Here is a 21,515-nt window from a genome sequence, read left to right as displayed (position 1 = left end):
TGTCTAAAGAAATGCTGATGGCGGCTTTCTGTCAGTGCTAACCCAAGCTGTGCCGAGCCGAGCTAAGCTGTGCAGTGCTGCCCAGCGCCCGCCGGTGAGGGCCTGGACAGAGGGAGGTGCTCTGTGTGGTTTAAAGCCTTAGTTTCTCTTTGAGGATGCCGAGACGTTGCTTTTTGTTTGTCCTCTTCTTCTTCTTGTTTTTTTTTTTGTTGTTGTTTTTACATGAGCGCTATTGTAGGAGGGCTTCAGCCACTTGACAACATTTAACTCAATATACACTGAAAAAAGGGAAAAAAAAAAGAGAGATGCTTTAAATCATAAAAATAAAGGAACAAAAATTTTTAAAAAGCCATTTCACTTTTCATTTTCCTCTCGCACACATGTAGAGAAATACACACAACATTCACAACATGACAAATTTCCTCTCTTCTGAAAAATAAAAACACTTCTGTACACATAGTAGTAATAATATTATTAATAATAATAATAATAATAGTAATAATGTTTATAACAATAACAACAGCAAGAACAATAATACCGCGTGTGGCTCTGTTGATTTTTTTGTCATCTTTTCCGTTCTCTTTTTGCTTCATTCTACAAGTCACATCCCTCTTTTTACTTGTCTATTTTATAAGTCCAAAAGAAGTTCAAAAGGCAGACTCAAGTTAATAGAAAAGTACTAGAGTGGGAGGGGAGCTTTTGGCGACCCCCAGCCTCACCCTCAGCCAAACCTCTCCCTCACCAGCATCATGAGTTTCTTTTTGCCCTTGTAGATCTGTTTCAGGTTGTCTATGAACTGGGTGAACTGAATGTGTCCGTCGTGAGCCATCATGAAAGTCTCCCGGGCCTTCCCCAGGAACTCGATGAACTCGCTGTAGTGGCGCGGGCTGATGTGTGTGAGCCGTGAGTGCGTGGTGTTGATGTAGGCCCCGATGGTTGCGTCCAGCAGCTGCCTGAGCGGCGCCTTGTCCAGGGACATCAGCTTGCCAGAGTTCCTGCGGCTGTGCAGCGCCGACACCATGCCCGGCGTGGTCAGCGTGCACCTCCGCAAAATGTCCGAGAGCACGGTGGCACACTTCACGCTCTTCACCACCAGGGGAATGACGGCGGCGAGCTCGTTTTTCCCCAGCGAGTGGCTGAGCGCGCAGGCCCACAGCACGTCGTTGATGGCCGGGTGCGTGTCCTGGTTGTAACTAAGGTTCAGATGAGCCATGGCTAACGTCGCCAGCTTATACGCCCTCATTGGGTAACCGCGGTGTTCCATGTATCGCGCTATAGTGAACAGCTGTGTGTAGCTCATCCCTGTCGCCGCCGCGTCCAGTACAATCTGGTAGGCTGTCTCGAAGGCAATGTGGTCCTTTTCACAGAGTGTAAGAGCAGAGAGGGCGCAGTTCTGGGGGTCCTTCATGGCGCACTGCAGGGCGAGGGTGCGGGCGGATGAAGCCAGGTTCTCCTGCTGGTGGCAGTCCAGGTGGAGGCGAACGATAGTGCTGTTGGACATGACAGTAGTGGCCACGATGCTTGTGGCTTCTGTGGGGGTGAAAAGGGTGAACCAGCTCTGCATGATGCTGTCCAGGGCGTACACACCTGGAAGACACAAACGGGGCAGAATGACCAGGAAGTTGGAAGATGAGGTGATTAGTTCAAGTACACCTGGGAACAATCACACGGAAACAAACAGCCGGGCTCACTTACCCACTTCAGTGGCACATGTGACTAACCAGCGCACCATCTCTCTCCTCCTCCAGTTTAACGTGGACAGAGTTATTCTCATCACCTGAGGATGAGACAGAATAGAAAACGAGGGGGGTGGCAGGTGAGTTGTAGAGGAAATATTTTAAACAGCATTTTTTTAAAACATCTTCAGCATTCCCATTGAAGACTATTTTAAATATTTTTTGTTACCTACTTAAATTGTCCCTTCAGTATAGTTGAAGAACCGTAAGGGCAAAGATTGTATTATGCTTTATCAATCATTAAACTCATCAAAGACACTCAAACCTTCTCTCTGTTTCACTTCACATTTGTATTTTGTAGCTAGCTGCGGGACACAGCTGCTGTGAGGATGACTCACCCTCAAGCAAACCTTCAAAGTGAACACTTAAATAATGCAACGTATGGGGACATTGCAAGAAATGTGGTTTGTCCAAGACCAGCTTGGTTTACTACAGCGGCGCAGGCTTGTTTGACAAAATGTCAGGGACTTAAGAATGGAACTTTTTCTTTACAATTTTCAATTACAACCTATATATAATTAAAAATGTACGCAGCTTCCTTGCATATATCTGATAATCATTCTTTTTTGTGAGTTCCTGAGGCAAAATAAACTAGTTTCGAAGAAGACAATTTCAGAGAGCTAAAGGACACCCAGAGCTGCATCTGTAAAGGTGCTGGAGACAGCTCATGGGAGTCATGAGGTCTGGCCATTGCTCTGCATGGCCGCATAATGGCCGTGGAATATGGAGCCATTTCACACGGACGAGTGCGTCCTGTAGTGCAAATACTGTTCCCACATTCCAAGACAATGATGCCACCAAAACTTTCCGAAAAAAATACATTTTATGAACACCAGAATAAATTCCTTCCAGGTCTCAACAAAACTCAGACATTAAGGCATTTACAGCAGACTTCATCCTCATGAGCTGGAGGCTATTCCTGCAGAAAAACGACCAGATACCTCGCTACAGAAAAATAAGAATTAGCGGGACACATTTCAAGAAGTCACAGGACTTTTACAGCCGTTTAAGAGAGACAGTGTGGCCTTATAGGGGCTTGATATGAGTAAAATATTACCATCACACATACTGAGTGCAAAACAAAACCTTTTAAACAAAGACATGTTACGGAAATTTGTTTGGTTTTGGTTCCTCACTTGTCTCCAGACGAAAACGCTGCTTCTGCTGGCCTGATTTACACGCACATAAAAATTCACAGCCTGGCAGCCCTCTAAAAACGGGACCGATAAATATACAGTGGTGCCCATTCTGACAAACGATGTGGGCGTGCTGGCGTACCTGCAGTCCCAGCTCCAGAGAGACTTTGAGAAGTGTGATGTCAGGCAGGCTGTCCATCAGAGTGGCGATCTTGAACGCATCTTGTGCCAGTTTGAAGATGTGAGACGAGGAGTGAATGTTTTTCTGGATGGACTCCAGGACTGTCTCCAGCCTCCGACTGTCGCCTAGAAGGGATTCGAACACAGGGACGTTTTAGGATGACTGCTGCACTCATTTTATATACTATATGTGGCCTTTGGGTGTGTGCAACGTGTGTGTTTTGTGAATATATCTGCACCTTTGGCAGCAGTGAGCATGGTGGAGGCCAGCTCACACTGCTGAGACTCTATGTGGCTCAGGGTGAACCAGCGCGGGTAGCGGTTGGGCACCACGGACACGATGTGGTGGGGTCGTGACAGGTCACCGGACGAGGCCGTCGACTCCAATACCGGCAACCTGACGGAGAAACGGACACAGAAAATGAGACCTGAGTGCCGCTTTTCTGCAGCCTAATTAAATTCACTTCAATCCAATACATAATCTGAAATTTGATCATGTTTTAGAGTACTTCAAATAATGAACTATTTTACATGTAGATTAACCAGAAAGAGGATGAGGGAGACAGAGAAATGGGGGGAATGATAATCAAAGAGGCTACAAATCATCAAAATCACAGTGAAATCACTTCTGTCTTCATCCCGTAACAAGCAGACAGACAGAAATACTGTACAGACAGAAAAAGTCTTCATTATGATGGTCTGAAAGTGACTTCAAAATGAAAATGACTTTAGTGATCACAGGGGGATTACAGTTAGCCTATCCCTGCAATTTACTTCCAACCTTGTATTTAATCACCTAGAAACCAAAGTATAATTAGTATTTTCTTCACTCTAATTGGTCATAATGAAGTCAGAGCTGTGCAGCACCTGCTAGCGGATGAAGGAGCTCCACCAGCTTCTCTCTCTCATTATAATAATACTGACAGGGCCAAGTCTTCTCCAGAACCACGAGCATCACCACCATTACCACTGTGGCCGGCTCATCTCCTATTCTGCTTTACTTCTCTTCCCTCCGCTCCCACCTCAGTTTCAAAGGTCTTCTTTCCTTCAGAAGACAGCACAACCTGGCCTTCTCTCAGCCAATCACAAAGCTAATTGAGTCCACGGGGAAATTAAGGAATTCACCTTCCAGCCCTGTAAGGCTGGACACACATCAAACAAATACCGACACACATGAATGAAAAGAGCCAGCACACGCACACACACACACGCTCAGACAGACGCACACACACCTGCCCTTTTGAAAACACATCAAAGCGGCCCGGTAAAAGCAATGTGATGCTAAATGCCAGTTTCAATTTCAGAGCAAAGTCCATGTGATACTGTTGCCACCTGAGTGAAGGCATGTACAAAAACAGCCTTTTCGTCACCATGTTTTTTTTTTTTTTTTGCCCAAGAGGGCACGAGCGAGCCTCGTCCCTCGGAGAGAGGAGGTGACAAAAACCCAGCCGAGATGCGTGCGAGTGTGAACACTGACACTCGGTGTAAAACGGAGAAGTTTGGAAGCCTCAGCAACAGCCGCGTTCACTCCACACACATCTAAAGAGCTGCTAAAAGCTCCCACCACACTGGGGCCTTCTGGAAGATTCCTGGGGTGTAGCAAAGCACAAAAAAAAGGAGCCCTGGGTAAAGATGGAGGCCTCATCAACATTCCTGTCTTTGTTTGGTTTTCACCAGAGACCCAGAGGCCTCCATTGGATGGGAGCTTGAGAGGCCTGGCCTGCTGAAAAATAACCTCCTCAAAATGTTGGGAGGAAAATCCATACTGGGCTATTGTTCCATGGGAAGCAAACAAAAAAATAAATGATGAAAAAAAAATCCTAATGGAGCGCTCTGAAGCATCCAACCCGAGCACAAGCACAGTACGCTCCCTGCTACGCAAAGCGCTGCACGCCGGCCGTAAACGCGATCATCTCTGTGCTTAAAACATCAAATTAAACTCATATTTCTTTACGGCGCCGCCACGGCTGGATAAAAACGTGCGTTACCAAAAGGTATATAAAACACCAACAGAGTGAGCTGGAAGAGGCAATCAATCCCTGCGTGCGGCGGCGGGGGGGGGCAGCTTTGGTGTCAAACGGGACCTGTGGCACTGTAGCACCCTGTCACATCTGAGGGACACCGCCATGCGTCTCGCTACAGAATCATTCAAGGGCGACGGCGTGCGAGGGACCGCGGAGGACAGACGCCTCGTAATGAGTGGACACAGTGGTCACGAGAACTTGTGGCGGCAGTTTTAGTATGTTGGGAGGATTATTTATGGAACAGTAACTACAGCTTACACACTTAACACACTACAATCCACATATGTGAAGAACAAGAACAAGAAGGAGACGAACAAAGACGTTGATAAAAAGCAGTCCGGCAAGGCTTTACCTAAATCTTGAGGCCCGTCGGGTTTCTGGTCAGCGTCACCATCACTACTGACCTCTCTACCTCATGCTCCTTTCCCCCTCTGACTGTAAACACCCTTCACTTTCACAATCCATCAAACACTCCTCTATCAACCAAGTGTCACATCCGCTGGAAGACCTCCACTCTATACACAAACTCACATTTGGCTTAATGCTTGACAGGGGGGGATCAAGTCATACACGACCCAAAACGTAAACCCACACTTTAGTTCGCTCCTCTTAAGTGCCTTGAAATGACGGCGGCTTTGTGTGAAGCTTTGTTTTCCGCACAGCAAGTAAATCATCAAAACGTCTTCACTGCCAGGTGAAAATCTTCAAATGATCAACTTCTCAGTAATCGAGGGAAATAGCTTTATTATCAGCTTGACCTCTGCGTTATGAGCACCAAGATTAGCAGGATTTTCTCCAACTCAGAGAGGCATGCAAGCTATAGCTACATTTCAGGATCAGTTGCAATTAGCTTCACCTTGAGCGGCTACAACACTACAATGCTGCTTGCATGTTATGCATCAGGAATAGTCATCCAATAATATAGTGATTTATCACTCTTAGGGGTTCTTATGAGTACTTCTACTTTTGATACTCTAAGTGCATTTTCTTGCCAAAACATATCTGCCTTTACTTCAAATTCTGAGTGTGGCAGAGCTACTTTTACTTGGGCAACTCACTGGAATATTTCCTCCGTTACTACAGCTTTGGATACCCTGCGTGTTAATTTGAAGTCTGCATCATATAAACATTTGCATGATGAAATGATGAAAACAATCAAACAGAAGTGCACAGTTTTCTTTAAAGAGTATCTGTGAGTGTCTTAGTGCATCCTCTGACCGCAGTTATACACAGCCATATATATTCAGATTATGGATTATGCAGAGGATCAAAGGTTGTGGATTATGGCGAGGATCTAGATTCATTAGCATTGGAAGACTGGTATCTCATATGGAAATCTCACATGATAACAGGCGGCTGGGATTTGTCTCTTTGGCTTCCAAAGAGTTGCGATAAGGACAGTCTCTGGAGAGGCAGCGAGCCTCTTCTTCTGTGGCTGCAGTCACATTCTGGGCAGCCTGTGAACCAGTAGGCAGCTCCACTGTTTTTGTGTTGGCCGCTCACACCAAGCCACCGCACAGCATATGCTGCTCTCACACGCTTTAATTAACCTCGTGCACAGTGCATAAACACACGCATACACACACTTCGCTCCATCTAGCGGATATGCATTTGTGTAGGGAGACAATCTGACTTTTCTCACACTGGGGAAAAAAAAAAAGATGGTTCAAGAGCAACTCTGTGAAGGAGAAGACAAATAGAGAAAGCAAGGGGAAAGCAAAAAAGTGTGTGTGTGTGTGTGTGTGTGTGTGTGTGTGTGTGTGTGTGTGTGTGTGTGTGTGTGTGTGTGTGTGTGTAGTCTAGCGAGAGAGATAGACTTTCTCTCTCTCGCTGTATCAATGATAGTGTTATAATGGGTCCATTAAAATAGCCCTGGTTCCTTTACCTCCTCCTCTATATTTAACTGTCCGCCGTCCCGTGGGAGCAGGGAGGTATATGCTATCATATTACACTACGCTACATTACACACATTCATTATGTGCTGAGTAGACACCCCTGGCTCCCAGGAGCACCCATAAGTGGCCATATTATTCTAAATCGCCGGTTTCACACCACAGGAGTGAGGATGGAGGAGGTGAGGGGAGGAAACGGGGAAGGTGACGGGAAGTAGTGAGGGAGGGAGGGAGGGAGGGAGGGAGGGGAGTGGCTGACTCAGGGAAAACAGGTCTGGGACGTGGGTTTAGAGGCGAGGAGGGGACACTCAGCTGCTGGAGGCGCAACCTTGAAACCACACAGCCCCTCAATGAGAAAGCCAACCGTGTTGTTTTGGTTCCGTAAGCACGTTATTTCAACTCCTGACGCCTGACTCCTAACCGGTTGACTGCAGGGAAGTGTGAATGATGTGTTTGTTGTCCTTTTGTTCTCCCTTTGTCCGACTGCGACGCATAATGGCGCAAGCCAGGAAAAACTCACTTCTCATTCATTCAGTTTGCCAGTTTTTCAGCGATGGACTCTAAGAAGCCGAGCTTTGTAGAAACACAACAAACATCATCTCCACACTGCCCTCTCCCTGTTGGCCCCGCGCGCACACACGCGTGTGTGTGTGTGTGTGTGTGTGTGTGTGCCTCCTCCTCATTACAGCCACACTAATTACACTCTCATTAATGTAATTAATATTCACTGATCCAGCTCCCACTAGTCACAACATCAAAACACAGCAGCGCAGACTGATTAACACACATACACATGTACACATTGTCCACAGATGAATACACACAGGAGCTTAATATAGAGAGATCACATGGAAAACACACAGTCAGACCCAGGACAGACCCCCAAATGCTCTATATTTAAACCAGCCTTGTATCTCTGAAATCCTCCAATAATAACCATGATTCGGACTTTAAAAGCACGAGTGTGCACATAAAGGAGAAGTCGTGACACGTTATCATGCAATGTTTAGGTTAGTTAGATCAGCTGGAGGCAGGTTTTAGGGATTGGATTCTGGACAAATCAGGCTGACCACAGTGAGCCTGACTGAGATCTGCAAATGTGCTAAAAAAGTGATGCAGAGTCTTTTCCAGTAGGATGATTACAGTAAGTCTGGACAAGTCTACAATAAGGTTTTAGTCTACGCTTCAGAAAAACAGACATATTTTGCGAGTGGCCACCCTCCATTTAAGAGTTTTCCATTGTAATGTTTTAAAAGGCTCCATTAGCCCAAAGTCAGGAGGATTTTCTGAAATCCAAGGATCTGCATTTAATTCTACAAATGAAAATCAATAAAATTTGATTTACAAGGTTTTGACATGATTACAGCAACACACACACGCACAAGCAGATACACACACAGACAGTGTAGAGAGACCTACCGCATGGCTCTCAGTGCAATTTTGTACGCCAGTTCAGCGTCGTGAGGTAGGAGAGAGGTAAAGAGATAGCGGGCGAAGGTGTGCATGGGAACACTCTCTCTGTGGACGATCTCTCCAAGGCCGGAGTATGGACCGGCTGCTCAAAAAACACAGAAAACAACAAACACAAAAAAGGCGGTTTGTAGTGATGGAACAAAGAGGTGGAAGAAATTCATAAATTATAAATCTGTCTCGTCGGGTCATTAAATGTTATGGTGTGGCAATGAAATTTATGGTATAGAGAGTATAAACAGACAAAAAAACAAGTGAATTTCTATTGTGCTGAATACTGAGTTGAGCTTTTCCTGTAGTGCACTGAGGAATGACTTATCTGGACCATCCCTCCCACCCAGGAAGAGGCAAAGCCACGCGGCATTAAAACAAACTGTGACGTCAAAGAGCCATATGGTCGTGTGTGCAGACTTGGCCTCGCGCTCTCTCCCATCCCAACCCCCATCTCTTCCTGCACTTCCCCTCGTCTCTGGTGGGTTATTTTAAACCCCAACAGGCTCCTAAGCCACAGACCACATCACACAGTGGCGCGGCAGCAGCCTCCAGGGGCCGCAGCGGCCTCGGAGCCTGGTGCTCTATTAGTAACGGAGCCAGAGGTGGGTGGTCGCGCCGGGGGCCGAGGCAGGGCTGGGGTTTGGGTGGAGACTGGAGTGGAGTTTGACTGGGCAGGGCCCTTCAGGATGTGCCCCCCCCCCCATTCCTCCTCCTCCTGCCTTTCCCATAACCAAACCTCATTCTGCTCCAGCTCCAGTCCTGTAAATGTACACTCTGTTGTGCGTGCGTGCATGTGTGTGCTGACACAATACCCCTGGTGTTACTGTGTAAAGAGCTCATTTTGGTCTGGCCCAGGGCAGCTCGGCCTCTATTTGCACCACAAAATGAAAGGATAATAAATAGTGAGACAGAGTCCAATGTGTTTTTTCCTGTTTTAACAAAAATGTGTAGGTTCTTGGTGCGTGGGAGCGAGAGAAGAAGAGAGGAGAGGTGGTATGTCTATATATGTGAGTGTCTGTATGTGTGGAGACTGCTGGGAGACGTAGTGAAATAAAGGGACAAAAAGGGGTGAAATATCATCTGTTAGCATCCTCACCCTCTAGCAGAAAGACGGCCTGTTTGCGGAAGATTTTGACCAGAGAGTCATCCAGTTCCACTTCCTGCAGCTTGGCCAATAGCTGCTCTTCGTTGCGACACACCTTCTCTTGAGCGTACAGCCCGTCGGGCATCACCCGCTGCTGGCCTAAGCCGATCAGGGCCGTCTCCACTGCCAGCGCCACGTACGATTCACCGTCTCCTAGCAATCGCTGCACAGGCATTCGCTGGAGTTCTGCTCGGCTGACGACACTGGAGCAATCTGCGAGGAAGACAAGGGAGAGAAAATAGAGTAAGACGAGAAGGAAGGGGGCTGAAACAAAGGAACTGAGTTGGCATAAAGTGGTGCTCGATGTCTGTGTTATTCTCTGAGGTTTTTGGACACTAGATGAGCCTGTCTCCTATAGAAAACCACTGTGTCAGTCACACAGTAGAGGCCTGAACCCAACGACCATCCAAAATAAAGATCAACGCCTCAGGAGCATTCCTCTGTTCACTCTACCTCAGAGGAAAGGGCTATTTCTGTGAGCAGAGGAGGCAATGAGGGACAGAGCAATCGAGCAGCGTAGGAGAGGAGAATTGAAAAAATATGAGAGGAGGCATGATAAGACAAGACAAAGAGACTGAAGGTCAATCTGAACTAAAATAATGCTTTCGAACATCTGCAATCAAATGGAAGTCAAGAAATGAAAAATATGTCTTATTCTGCAGCTACAAAGACTAAAAATGACTCGGGCGTGAGTATAAATCATGTATTTTGCCATTCTGTGTAAAAATCAATCCCTGGGAATGATCTACAGCTGAAAAGGTTCATTTTATAAACATAAATACACAAATGTTTGTGTACTTTCATGATTGCAGCCCTGTTCATTTTGCATAATGCTGTCCTTTTTTATACTGTCTTGTAAGTGGTACTTATGTTACCCATGTATACAGTGTGTTATTATACAGCATATGCACATACATATCATATGCAAAGTATGCGGTACTAAGAAAGCGTACACAAAATAAACAGTCTGGTCTGTTGGGAGTTGTGTTGGCTCAGGATTTATTGCTTCGCACGCTGCCATAGAAGCAGAGCTATATTTAAGTACATATTTGTTTGATTTGGGATGCCAGTCAGCAGCACCTGAGAGGTCTAAGCAGGTGTTGGAGCCCTCCTCTCCCACTCGTCCTGACTCTGTCAGGGTGCTGAACAGGGTACCGATGGGGTCCAGGGGGTGTCCCACCCAGCCCTCCATGTTGGTTATGGAGGTGTGGCCTTTATGGAGCAATTCTGAGACAAGACAGAGCAGAAAAAGACACAGTTAACCCAAAGCATGTCCTTTAAAACGAACTGAAAATCCACCTGCAAAAGCTAATATGAAATGACCTGCACGATGGAAATGAAATGATGGGGGCAATGATGCAAAATAAAAAACTGACTGTTGAAGTAAAAAGGTTATTTCAACACTGACACAACATTTTTTTCTCTTAGCTATTGGCAATTAATTCATTAAAACACTTTCATGGCTGGAGGAGTTTGGGAAAATGTTCTCCTTCTCTCCTCTGTCCATGCTTTTCTTTCCTGTTGACATTATAAGGCATAGATGTCTGGCATGGATGTAGAATGGTGGTGTTTGCATGTATAATTTGTGACAATGATTTGGTGCTCATTTGTATTCTGACAGTAGAACTTGAGTTATATAAAGGAGCTTCACCTTTCTTGTGTCGGCGGAAGTGCTCCAGCTGCCTCTGCTGTTGCCGTCGTAGCGTGTTCACCACAGCGATGGCCAGCCGCAGGGCTTCTCTTGGGTAGCCGTGTGAACGCAGGGCGTCCACCCTGGCACAGGCCGTTGGGACGTGTTCTGAGGAAAAAAAAACAAATATTCTCCCACTGGCTGCTGTGCGTTCTCAGTCCGACTTAGCGTGTATAAATAACTAACCTGACACATGCGCTCACACACTCACACGTACACCTACATACACACGCTCTCACCGTGCCACAAGGGCCAGCCGCGTGAGTCAAAGAGGGAGCCCTCCTGGTTGTCATGGTAACAGTAGTTGGCATAGAGGTCACTGGCAATAATGTGCTGGAGGTGTCGGTCCTGCCAGTGCAGGTCGCAGGCCTCGATGGCCCGTGTGAACACAGTCCTGTGGGGGCGCATCTCTGCAGAAGGAAGAGGCGGAGAAGTGAGGAGGAGGTGTGAGAGGACTTAAATGGCTTCACGCGGCGAGAAGACGGCAGGCGAGGCCAACGCACCCGGCCACTGGGTTGCCTTTCTGTCTTAAAAGCCCTTGCATTTTAATATCTATTAATAACATGGTAATTTTTTTTGCAACATTAGCATAATTACTCTAAACAAACATAACCATCACCTACACCACTTACAAGATTGGCAGCCTGTACCAGCTTCTACTCAAAAATCTGCTGGGGTGTTTTCAGGGAGAGAGCCACTGTTTTCAGCTCAACTGAACATGAAAAAAAAAAAAAAAAAAATCGCTTCCAACAGGTTGATTGTTTTTTGTTGTTTCTTTTGGATCAGGTTTAGTGAAGCAAAAGAAAAACAAACATGCAGAATGAGCAGGGTTTGTGCAGCTTCTCAGGAGTACGATTCAAGCGCTTTTCAAGCACTTTCAAGGCGTCCTTTGACGGCGTGTTTTGATCACGATTATTTAATGCTCGCTAATTTCAACGTCAGGATGCAGCAAACAGATATGAAGACAGAATTGGTTCATTTCGAATATGATTGTTTACATGAGTAACTGTGCAGATGAAACAGATTCTGTTGAAAAGTATATTCAAACATAACGGTTAAAATGAAGCATCTTCCAAACTTTCCAGACTTTGTATGAACGCTGAACGATGCTTCTAATGAACGTTATGTTCCACGTGCGTCAGATGCAGACTTCACTCCCGTTGTTTACAAACACCACATGTACCGTAGAGCCTCCCACCTCCACGACTGACACACTAGAAAGTAAATATGTTTCATGGAAATTGACAGACATACAGAACTTATCAATCTCTGACCTTGGTTGCCATGGGCACCCTGAGGCAGTGAGTGGGTGAGGTTGGGCAGCTCGTTGCCGTGGTTACCGTCCTCCCAGGGGCAGACGTCCACGCTGTTCCATCTGCGCAGCTGGCGCAGCCATGATGACTTCTGCTCCGGTTTGCAGTGGGGGTTCAGTACGATGCACATCCACAGGGCACCTGGACACACACACACATACACACACACGCGCTTCAGTCAGGTGCCCCGTTTCCTGATGTGTGCAAGTGATGCAAGCGATGAGTCATACAATGCAGGTATACAGTGAGGTTGAAAAAAAATCCTAAATACAGTCATCATCCAAGACTGAGAGCTGGAGGCAGTTTTCAAAGATGTGCAGCATTCATAACATTGTTTCTTCTCTTTTAGTGCACATTTTGTATGCCGCCGCCATCTTGCACTGGAATACAAAAGTCTGTGAAAACAGAAAACTTAACTAGTCCCGAGGCAATGCTGACTGCACACACATCATTTTGGAGTAAATTGGAACAAACAGAATATGAAAAGTGGCTACGTCTCTGGGGATGCGAGCACATTCAGGGATTTCACTCTCAAGACTGCTGGAGATATGTAGACTCTACAGTGGGTGTGTGTGATTGCACTGTGCGCATGCATGTGTGTAAAGGCGGAGAGAGTTTGAGAGGAAGGACGAAGACAAGGACAGAGACAGAACATGAGGAAAGAAAAAGAATACAAAAGGTGCAGAACAGAAGGAGAGCAGAAAAAAGGGAAATGAAATGGGAGCGGAGATGATTTGGACGAGGAGACATGGGTGAGGACAAGTGAATGAGGCACGGCTTTGTGTCTGGAGGAGAGGAGTAGCTGCGGCTCAAAGAGGAGAAAGACAAAAGAGGGGGAGAGAGAGGGGAGAGAGAGCGGCGCCGAGAGGCAGCATTCACCACACATCAGGGGGAGTGATAAGGACTTGGGAAGAAGGGTTTGAAGTGTGGACTTCAAAGAGACCATGCACACACTTCCAAAAATACGTGGGATTGAAACAGATGAGATCACTGCGCTGTCCTCACAAAGTGCAGAACAAGACCAAAGGGAGAAAACGAACATCATCATCAACAGCGGCAGCGGCGGCAGCAACATCAACCGAGACATTAGAGGAAAACAACAAAGACAGGAGACAACACGACTGCTGTCCTGGTGACGGGCTCGTTGGTTTTGTGGTTTGTGAGGAAGTGTTTTGCTGTAGGTACAGTACATCTGTCAAGAGAACTACACACTCTATCAAACCGGATGCCTGCATGGCGAGCAGCTCTCTGTCACGTCAACTAAATATATAATGTGAAGTGTTTGAAAACGGTACGGAGGTCATAATATTTGGGGTTTTGATGAGGCGCGATGTGCTGCGTTAAATGGCTTGTAATTCACAAAGACGCTCTTGCTGAGCTGCCAAACTTACATTTACAGTGAGAGGGAGAGACTGTGCTGTCAGCCGTGAGTGTGTGTCTGTGTGGGCTGTCTTAGACACAAAGGACAAATAAACATGCAGGGGAAAAAATATGCGTGCATGTGCCTGCGTGTCAACGTCTGGGCTCGATCGACCACCTTGCTAAATCTGTCCGTGCCTGTGCATACTGGGTGTGAGATATCTGTGTGTGTGCGCGTCTGTAGGACAGTCAGCGCCTCTGTGTGTGTGTGTGTGTGTGTGTGTGTGTGTGTGTGAGCTGTGTTTTCCCCCCTCACCTAGCTCGTCCCAGAGCTGTCTGTACTTGTCGGTCATGGTGGTGCCCTGCTGTCTCCACAGCGCCAGCCGAGGGTCGGCCATGAACTGCTCTGTGATCAGTGTTAACATCCTCGCTCCGTTGGAGTCACGCATCTTCAGCATCTCCCTCACCTGCAGGAGGAGAGAGGAGGAGACAGGGAGGACGGTTACGCACACGCCCGCACACGCGTGTGGTTTATACAAACAGATTTATCGAGGACGGACGCAACACAAAGCACACACTGAACACTTCTCACAACCTACAGACAGGAAGACACACAAACACGCGTCTGCACGGCCTCATCACGTTGTGCATCTCTTTGGAGTGGTTGTAGATATTTATGGTTATTTATTCATGTAGTCGATTAAACATACGCTATACGGCACCAGAAATACTAGTCAGTTATTCTAATTTTATTAATGAACACATTTAATTTTTAGGATAATGTGCAGAGTGCAACTCATTTCAGCAGGCACGTCAAATAAAACCTGCTGACTGAAGAATATGATTAAACATTACATGCAATAATGTTCAACCCTATCGATTCAATTCTGACTGTTTTCTCGCTTTTAGACGAGCCAGCGAGTCCAGAGTTTTAACTTCTATTTAAAAGTCAGGGAAAGTAGCTATCAGTATTTCCACAGAGTTTATTTTAAAGTGACTGCATGCTGTATCTTTTCCTCTACATTGTGTGTGATCTGTTGCTGGCTGAAGAGCTGCTGCGTACAAGTCTTCAGAAATACATCCTGGCTGTGTGCAAACACGGCTCTATACGCACCTCAGACAGAACTTTCTAACAGTTTTTGACTGGCGTGCTTTAAAAAGGACAGGCCTGCATTAACTCTTGCTGGGCTTTTATGTGGACTGTGGACAGATCCCAGAGTTCCCAGACTGGGCGGTGTCCAACATTTAACTTCCATGGTCAAATCAAGTTTGCCTGTAAATGGTACAAACCGTCAAAACTGAGAGCCTGTAACTGAAACTATTAATGTTTGCTCAAATCAGTGCTGTCCTTGCTTGCTCTCAAATGTTGTTGTAAGTACTTAATACACCTGCCCTTGCTTTTTTTTTTTTTCTCCAAATCGTGACTTGGAATTTGGAGTGCCATTCAAACTAACGTTAAGCCTTATGAATAGTTTTGTGGCTTCACTTAAGAAATATTCTTCAAAACTGGAGGTCATGAGGAAAATCCATTTACTGACATGCACCGCAGAGAGCCGCCATGTCCTTTAAGGCTTAATATTTTCAGTATTGTCTCATTCTGTTTCAAATAAAAATCCAGACGCTTGTCAAAGGTTTGTTGCAGAAATTGAAAAAGGAGAGAAAATCTGATAAAAAAAAAAAAATTAACACAAAGAATACAAAAATCTGTGTGAAGAACTGCTTTTACAAAAGACCGCTGATAATACAACCATTCAGCGGTTTAAACTTTTCCTTTATTCGTCTCAGGCGCATAACCACCAGCAACAAGTTTTCTTCTTCTTTTGTCTTCACTTTCTGAGCAAGTCTCATCTCAAGAGGGACTCGTTTTAAGTAAACTACGCTGGTCAGCACCTTCCACCAGCGGGAAACACAATCGCTCTTGGGTGGGTGGGGATATAAAATCCAGGTAAACATTGCTTTAAAATGACCTGCTCCTCTCTGTGAAACCCAGTGAAAACGGCCATTCTTCACCGCCCTACACACATCCGCAAGAAAACCCTCGAAGATTCGCGGACGTGTGCACACAAAAGCACACAGAGTACGAGCATGTTCGTGATTTGAGGGCAGCTCGGCGTACATACGAATGCCTACGTGACTCTCCACGCCATTGTGTTAGTGGACAAGCGTATATATGGCTGTCAGTGGGTGTGTGTGCTGAAAAGGATATAACAGGCATCAAAGCGCATGAAGCCGAGAGACATTCTGAAAGCCGGGCAGGGTGGATGATAATGGCCTTGGCTTGCAGTCTTTACATAGCACACAACACATTAATGCTGGCCAGGCTGTGCCACTGTAATACCAGGCAATAACAGAGAACCACACACCTCTCATGTAATCGGTTAATTGCGGGTACAGAGTAGCATACAGTGCAAGCTTTTCCTCTTTCTACACCTCTTCCTCTCTCGTTACATTTCCTTTCTGCAATTAGCTCCGGCTCAGAGGCGGCGTGCCTTTTAATGTATGTGCCGATATATGTAAGTTGTTTTGTCTGGGATTGCTTTGAACAGAGACGGCCTCTTCTCATGAGGGAATAGAAAATAATGCAAGTGCACTACAGAGAGGGAGAGAATGTTTATTAACAGGATGCAGGAGGAAGGATCAGGGTGAGACTGCACATGTTGGAGATAGACAAGAGCGGAAAACAGATAAACCTACACAGGCGGAATGAAGTATGCGCTTGTGGCCGTGGCGGCCGGTGTTGGCATGCGTTGTATGTGTGTTGCTATGTTCTGTATGTGGATGAATGAATGAATGAATGACTGCTGCTGCCTCCTAACCTTGCTGAAGAGCAGGTTGAGTTGCTTGCCCGAGCCGTGGTATCCTCCCTGGGACAGGAAGAGCTTGACTTGCTCCTGAACCTGCTCCTCGTCCAGATGCCAGCAGTTCTCATCGTCCACGCTGGCTCCGGCCGTGGGGTCCGGGGCCCCTACACACACACACACACACGCACACACATACACACACACACACACACACACACACACACACACACACACACACACACACACACACACACACACACACACACACACACACAGATACATACAGATGTTATATGTGCATTAGGCTACTGTATTTCCATTCATTCATCATCTCTTGGACTGTCTTGATGTTGTTATTGGCCACAATTTCAACCTTAACAAAAAAGACCAACCGTTCAGCCTGAATGGGTGAAGAAGAAGAATTCCTTCACTAAAATTAATCCGTTAGTCGATCAACAGGAAATGAACTGGCAAATATTTTGATAACCGGTTAATTGCTTCAAGCTGATTCCAGCTCCTTAGTTGTGAGGATTTGCTCATTTTCTTTGTCATATGTGATCGTGAACTGATTAGCTTTAAGTTTGTCGGACAAAGCTACTCTCAAGTCTGCCTCTGTGAGTATTATCAGTGTTTTTCAGCCTTTAATAAACAGTTTTCAGCACACTGACAACGCAAATGGGAACAATTTTAGAAACAAACAGTAAGACTTTAAAAAAAGTCATTTTATCTCAACACTTTAAAACAGGCTGCAGTTCAACATCAGCGTTAATGTGGCATCGTAGTCTACCTTCTTCCATTGATACTATCCTCACTGATTTTGCACTGCATTCAAGTGTGTTCTGTGAAATCAGCCCAAAGTGAAACTCAACAAATATTTGGCAACAATGCAACACACTGACTTTGTAATCCCAGATTATGAGGGCAGCACAGCGTGTCCTGTTCCTTAATTCCTCTGAACAGGTGAGGAAAAAAACATCTGAAAAAGTGTGAAAATAAAAACATGCACCTGAAAAGTGACGCTCACGCAGATGAACTGAATGGGAGTAATTCCGTTATAGGCTTCAATCCAAATGACGCGTTTTATTTTGATAGAATTGTTGATGGAAGGGCCACAAATCAATATGATGACAAAAAAAACAAACACTCTTCATCACAGCTCTCTTGTGATGAAGATTGCTCTCTTTGGTTCTCGATTTATTTCTGTCCTCTGTTCCCAGAGGTTCCTATCACCACTGTTCTTTCCATCTCTCCCTTCATCAAAATTTTTGTTTGTTTCCTGTGTGCCTCTATTTCGGACTTCCTTTCTGCCCTCTTCATCAGCACTTCAGAGTTACAAACCGGTTTGACAATTACACGTACTCTTCTTCACTGCTGTCTCTTCTCTGTGTTGTTTGCCCCTCAGTTCCTCCCTCTTTTATTGAGGTAAGCAGCAAGTACATTATTGATAACAAGAGATATGCACCTTTCTTTATCTCTCCGCTAGCCTCTTCGTCTCTGTCTCAGTATCCTTCTCGCTCTCTCAGAGGTAAATAACGGGTCTATAGTGTTGATTAGACGCACACAGTCTCTCCTTTACTGCCTGGATCTCACTAATGAGTAACATTGATCCTGCCACGCTTTACCTTCATCAGGCAGTCAATACACGCACGCATGTAGAGGCAGGAACACACAACTGTGCACACACACACACCTGTGGTCACACACACACGTTCCCTCACCGTGGACCTGGTTGATCTCCGAGTTCTGCGAGAGAATCTCGTCGGCCAGTTTCTGCGCGGTAGGCAACACTTCGGTGTGGTGGACTGAAATCAGATACTGGACGAACTTCTGCAGCTGGTCTCTGCTCATCTGGAACAGGGTTTCCGAGATGGGCAGGTGCAGTTTGACCTGCTCGGGCTTCCGTACTCTGTAAAGCGACAGCGCCACTACATGGGCGCAGTAGAAGATGTCTTTGTTGCCGCAGGTGCACGTTACCGCCGTGATCTTGCAGCGGTCGAAGCTGACGCTGACGCTGCAGACGAGCTCTGGGGATGAGGGCGTGGCGGGGTCCGTCACTGTGCCGCTGAGGTGGAAACCTGGAGGAGCGAGACGGAAAAAAAAAAGAGTTGTTTTTTTAAGACAGATCTTTTAAATGTATGTTGAGCTGCAAGCTGAAAAGATTAGTCAGAAAATCAGTTAACAACAACTTTGAAGATCCATTTGGAGGATTTATAAAGTGAAAATACCAAAAATGTCATTAGTTCAACTTCTCAAATGCGAACATTTGCTGCTTTTCTTTGTCTTACATGCTAGTTAACTGAATATCTCTCAGTTTGTCTGGACGTCACCCTGGCCTCTGAACTTGTGATGGCCTCTTTCATTTTACAGAACAAATGACTGATTGATTTACCGAGAACATAATCTGCAGACTACATGATAATAGAAATAATGACTGGTTGCAGCTCGACATCACTGAATTCATTCGTTTTACTCATTTAGTAATAAACTAATACAGTTAATTAGCTTCATTCCCAGAAACTCTGATTATTAAGATCTGAGGTTTAACTAACTGTCATTAAGCAAGAAAGAGATAAAATCATGTCCATACAGAGCCAGCAACAGGACGACTTATTGAAGGTGCCCTTTAGTAAATGACATTATTGAGTAAATCGCTTTATGAAAGAATGCACTCAAGATAGAGCTGAACAATTATATGAAACAGACTCAGATGGTCACCTGCCAATGCCCCCATGCTCTCTTATCATGACAGCATGATGGGGACCAGCTGCTATGAGTGAGAGGAAAAGAGCCGGACAGAAACGTAGATGCAGGGACTCAGGTTAGGAGATCCGCTGCTAGAGGAACTGAGATAGAGATGAGGAAGTGAGCAGTGAGCGCGGCTGTTCCAGTATGAATTATACAGCCTCTTGTTCTAATATAATGTTTGATCTTATCCTGACTGCGCTATCCGGAGGCGCGGCTAGTCATTATGCAAGGATGAATATGAATGAGCAGGGCGGGGTCCCCGGCAGTAGCCTAAAACACACACTGATGAGCATATGAAAGAGACACACATGTCCGCACACACTGCGCCGCAGCGTGAGATCATGCATTTATTAATAATGGGAGTGGTTAGGAGAGACAGAGAGTAGCTTATGAATGCATTTATGTGCTCAGGAGAGACCTCTGAAATGCATGCGGACCGGGCAAAGGCATACATCTCTTAAATATGTTTATCAAAGGGCTGAGCACTTTCATCGCTGTGATATCAAGCATGTATTAACGCAGATATCAAAGCGATTTCTGGGCCTCCATGTTTGGTAGGAAGGGAGGGGCAGGGGTTGAATATTTCATAGGCTATAGAGGGGTGAGGGATACACAAGCAAGCTGAGCAGAGGTGGGGTCAAAGCAGCTCTTTGGCTTCCTTGATGGTTAATGGGTGCACTAGACATGCAGGTGAAGAAGAAGAAAAAGAGAGACGGAGGTAAACAGGGTCACAACCCTTGCCTATAGTGTTAGCTACGCCCCCAGGATGGATATAAAAATAAAATAAGCTGCTCATAGAGGCCTTTTATTTCTCCTCTGCAGTCTCCCTTCAGCTGTTTGTCAGGAAAACCAGTTAAATTGCTTCTGCGCGAGTCAGACTGAGGCCTAGTGCAAATATATACATCCCAACTTCAAAGAACTCCATTAGCGAGGACGTAGCAAACCTGCTAAACTGCAAGAGCATCAAAACAGAAATAGCAATGTTTTGTTATTGTATCGCAGAACTAAGAAGGGCTGGCTGCAAATGTCTAACAGCGCAGCAACTCCAGAACATTGCCATGGAGATATGCTTTTCCATCCTGAAAGCCAGCTGGCAGAGGAAGTACATGTTCGTTAACAATATCCACAGAAGAGGGGTGTGGATCGAATATGGCAGCCAGTCGCATCTGCAGTGATCAAAGCCTATACGTCTACAGCTGTGAGAGAGAGGGAGAGACACACTGAGTCACCCTTAAACGAGACAAAAAGGTTTACACGGTGCAGCTGGTTGCAGAATGGAGAGCTAACTTATTTAGCTGAGTAACAACATACAAATGAGCAATGGCTTTTAATACTCGCTGATACATGTAGTGTGTGTGTGTGTGTGTGTGTGTGTGTGTGTGTGTGTGTGTGTGTGTGCGTGTGTGTGTGTGTGTGTGTGTGTGTGTGTGTGTGTGTGTGTGTGTGACACAAGCTTATGTTTCAAGAGTGGCCCCTGGTCCAGAGAGGGGAGAGAAAAAGAGAACATCAAAAACATGTGGGATTGAGAGAGCTCAAAGAAAAATCAACCTCTGATACACACACACACTCTCTATCTCACACTCACACACACACACACACACACACACAGACTGTCGTAAAAGCAGCTGCACTTTCTTTTGCAAATGTTTTTCTTTTTTTCCCCCACAGGGAAAATTAACAGGGATACTTTTTTTTTATTTAAAACACATGGAGTATGAAAAACTAAAATAGTGATAACAGACGTATCCTTGTTAGAAAAAAAAAAACCTCTGCTGTGTTTCCCTCCGCTTTAATGGACGCTCTCACTCTCGCCTTCCAAGCCCTTTTCATGCGTCCCTCCCTCCATCCACATTCCCACAGCTCTTTCGCTCTCACTCTCTGACAGATGGGTAGGTAATGAGTTTCGCCTTTCCCCGTCCAATCGTCTGGGCACCAAAAACTGCCCCCCACGCCAAAAATGCCCTTTTAATTTAGCCAAGCACTGAGTACAGGGATATTACTGTTTAGGTACACACACACACACACACACAC

At 45.8% G+C, this 21,515-nt stretch overlaps 1 protein-coding gene across 1 annotated transcript in view; it reads right to left on the bottom strand.

Annotated features, from left to right (window-relative positions):
• Positions 1-589: 589 nt before the first annotated feature.
• The window catches only part of LOC139332314 (zinc finger SWIM domain-containing protein 6), a 42,201-nt gene continuing 21,275 nt past the window's right edge, over positions 590-21,515 (bottom strand). The window contains exons 2-14 of the mRNA XM_070964160.1: positions 18,458-18,814; positions 16,755-16,903; positions 14,255-14,405; positions 12,541-12,720; positions 11,506-11,676; positions 11,228-11,374; positions 10,657-10,803; positions 9,529-9,789; positions 8,388-8,523; positions 3,292-3,449; positions 3,015-3,178; positions 1,696-1,777; positions 590-1,587 (exon numbers count right to left, since the gene is read on the bottom strand). Coding sequence (XP_070820261.1) covers positions 722-1,587; positions 1,696-1,777; positions 3,015-3,178; positions 3,292-3,449; positions 8,388-8,523; positions 9,529-9,789; positions 10,657-10,803; positions 11,228-11,374; positions 11,506-11,676; positions 12,541-12,720; positions 14,255-14,405; positions 16,755-16,903; positions 18,458-18,814 — 2,969 coding nt within the window. The 3' untranslated portion in view covers positions 590-721. The remainder of the gene's footprint in view (positions 1,588-1,695; positions 1,778-3,014; positions 3,179-3,291; positions 3,450-8,387; positions 8,524-9,528; positions 9,790-10,656; positions 10,804-11,227; positions 11,375-11,505; positions 11,677-12,540; positions 12,721-14,254; positions 14,406-16,754; positions 16,904-18,457; positions 18,815-21,515) is intronic.

Source organism: Chaetodon trifascialis, chromosome 6 (assembly GCF_039877785.1).
Source record: "Chaetodon trifascialis isolate fChaTrf1 chromosome 6, fChaTrf1.hap1, whole genome shotgun sequence".
In the NCBI taxonomy this organism is placed as follows: domain Eukaryota; kingdom Metazoa; phylum Chordata; class Actinopteri; order Chaetodontiformes; family Chaetodontidae; genus Chaetodon; species Chaetodon trifascialis.
This window is presented reverse-complemented; position numbering and strand designations above follow the sequence as displayed.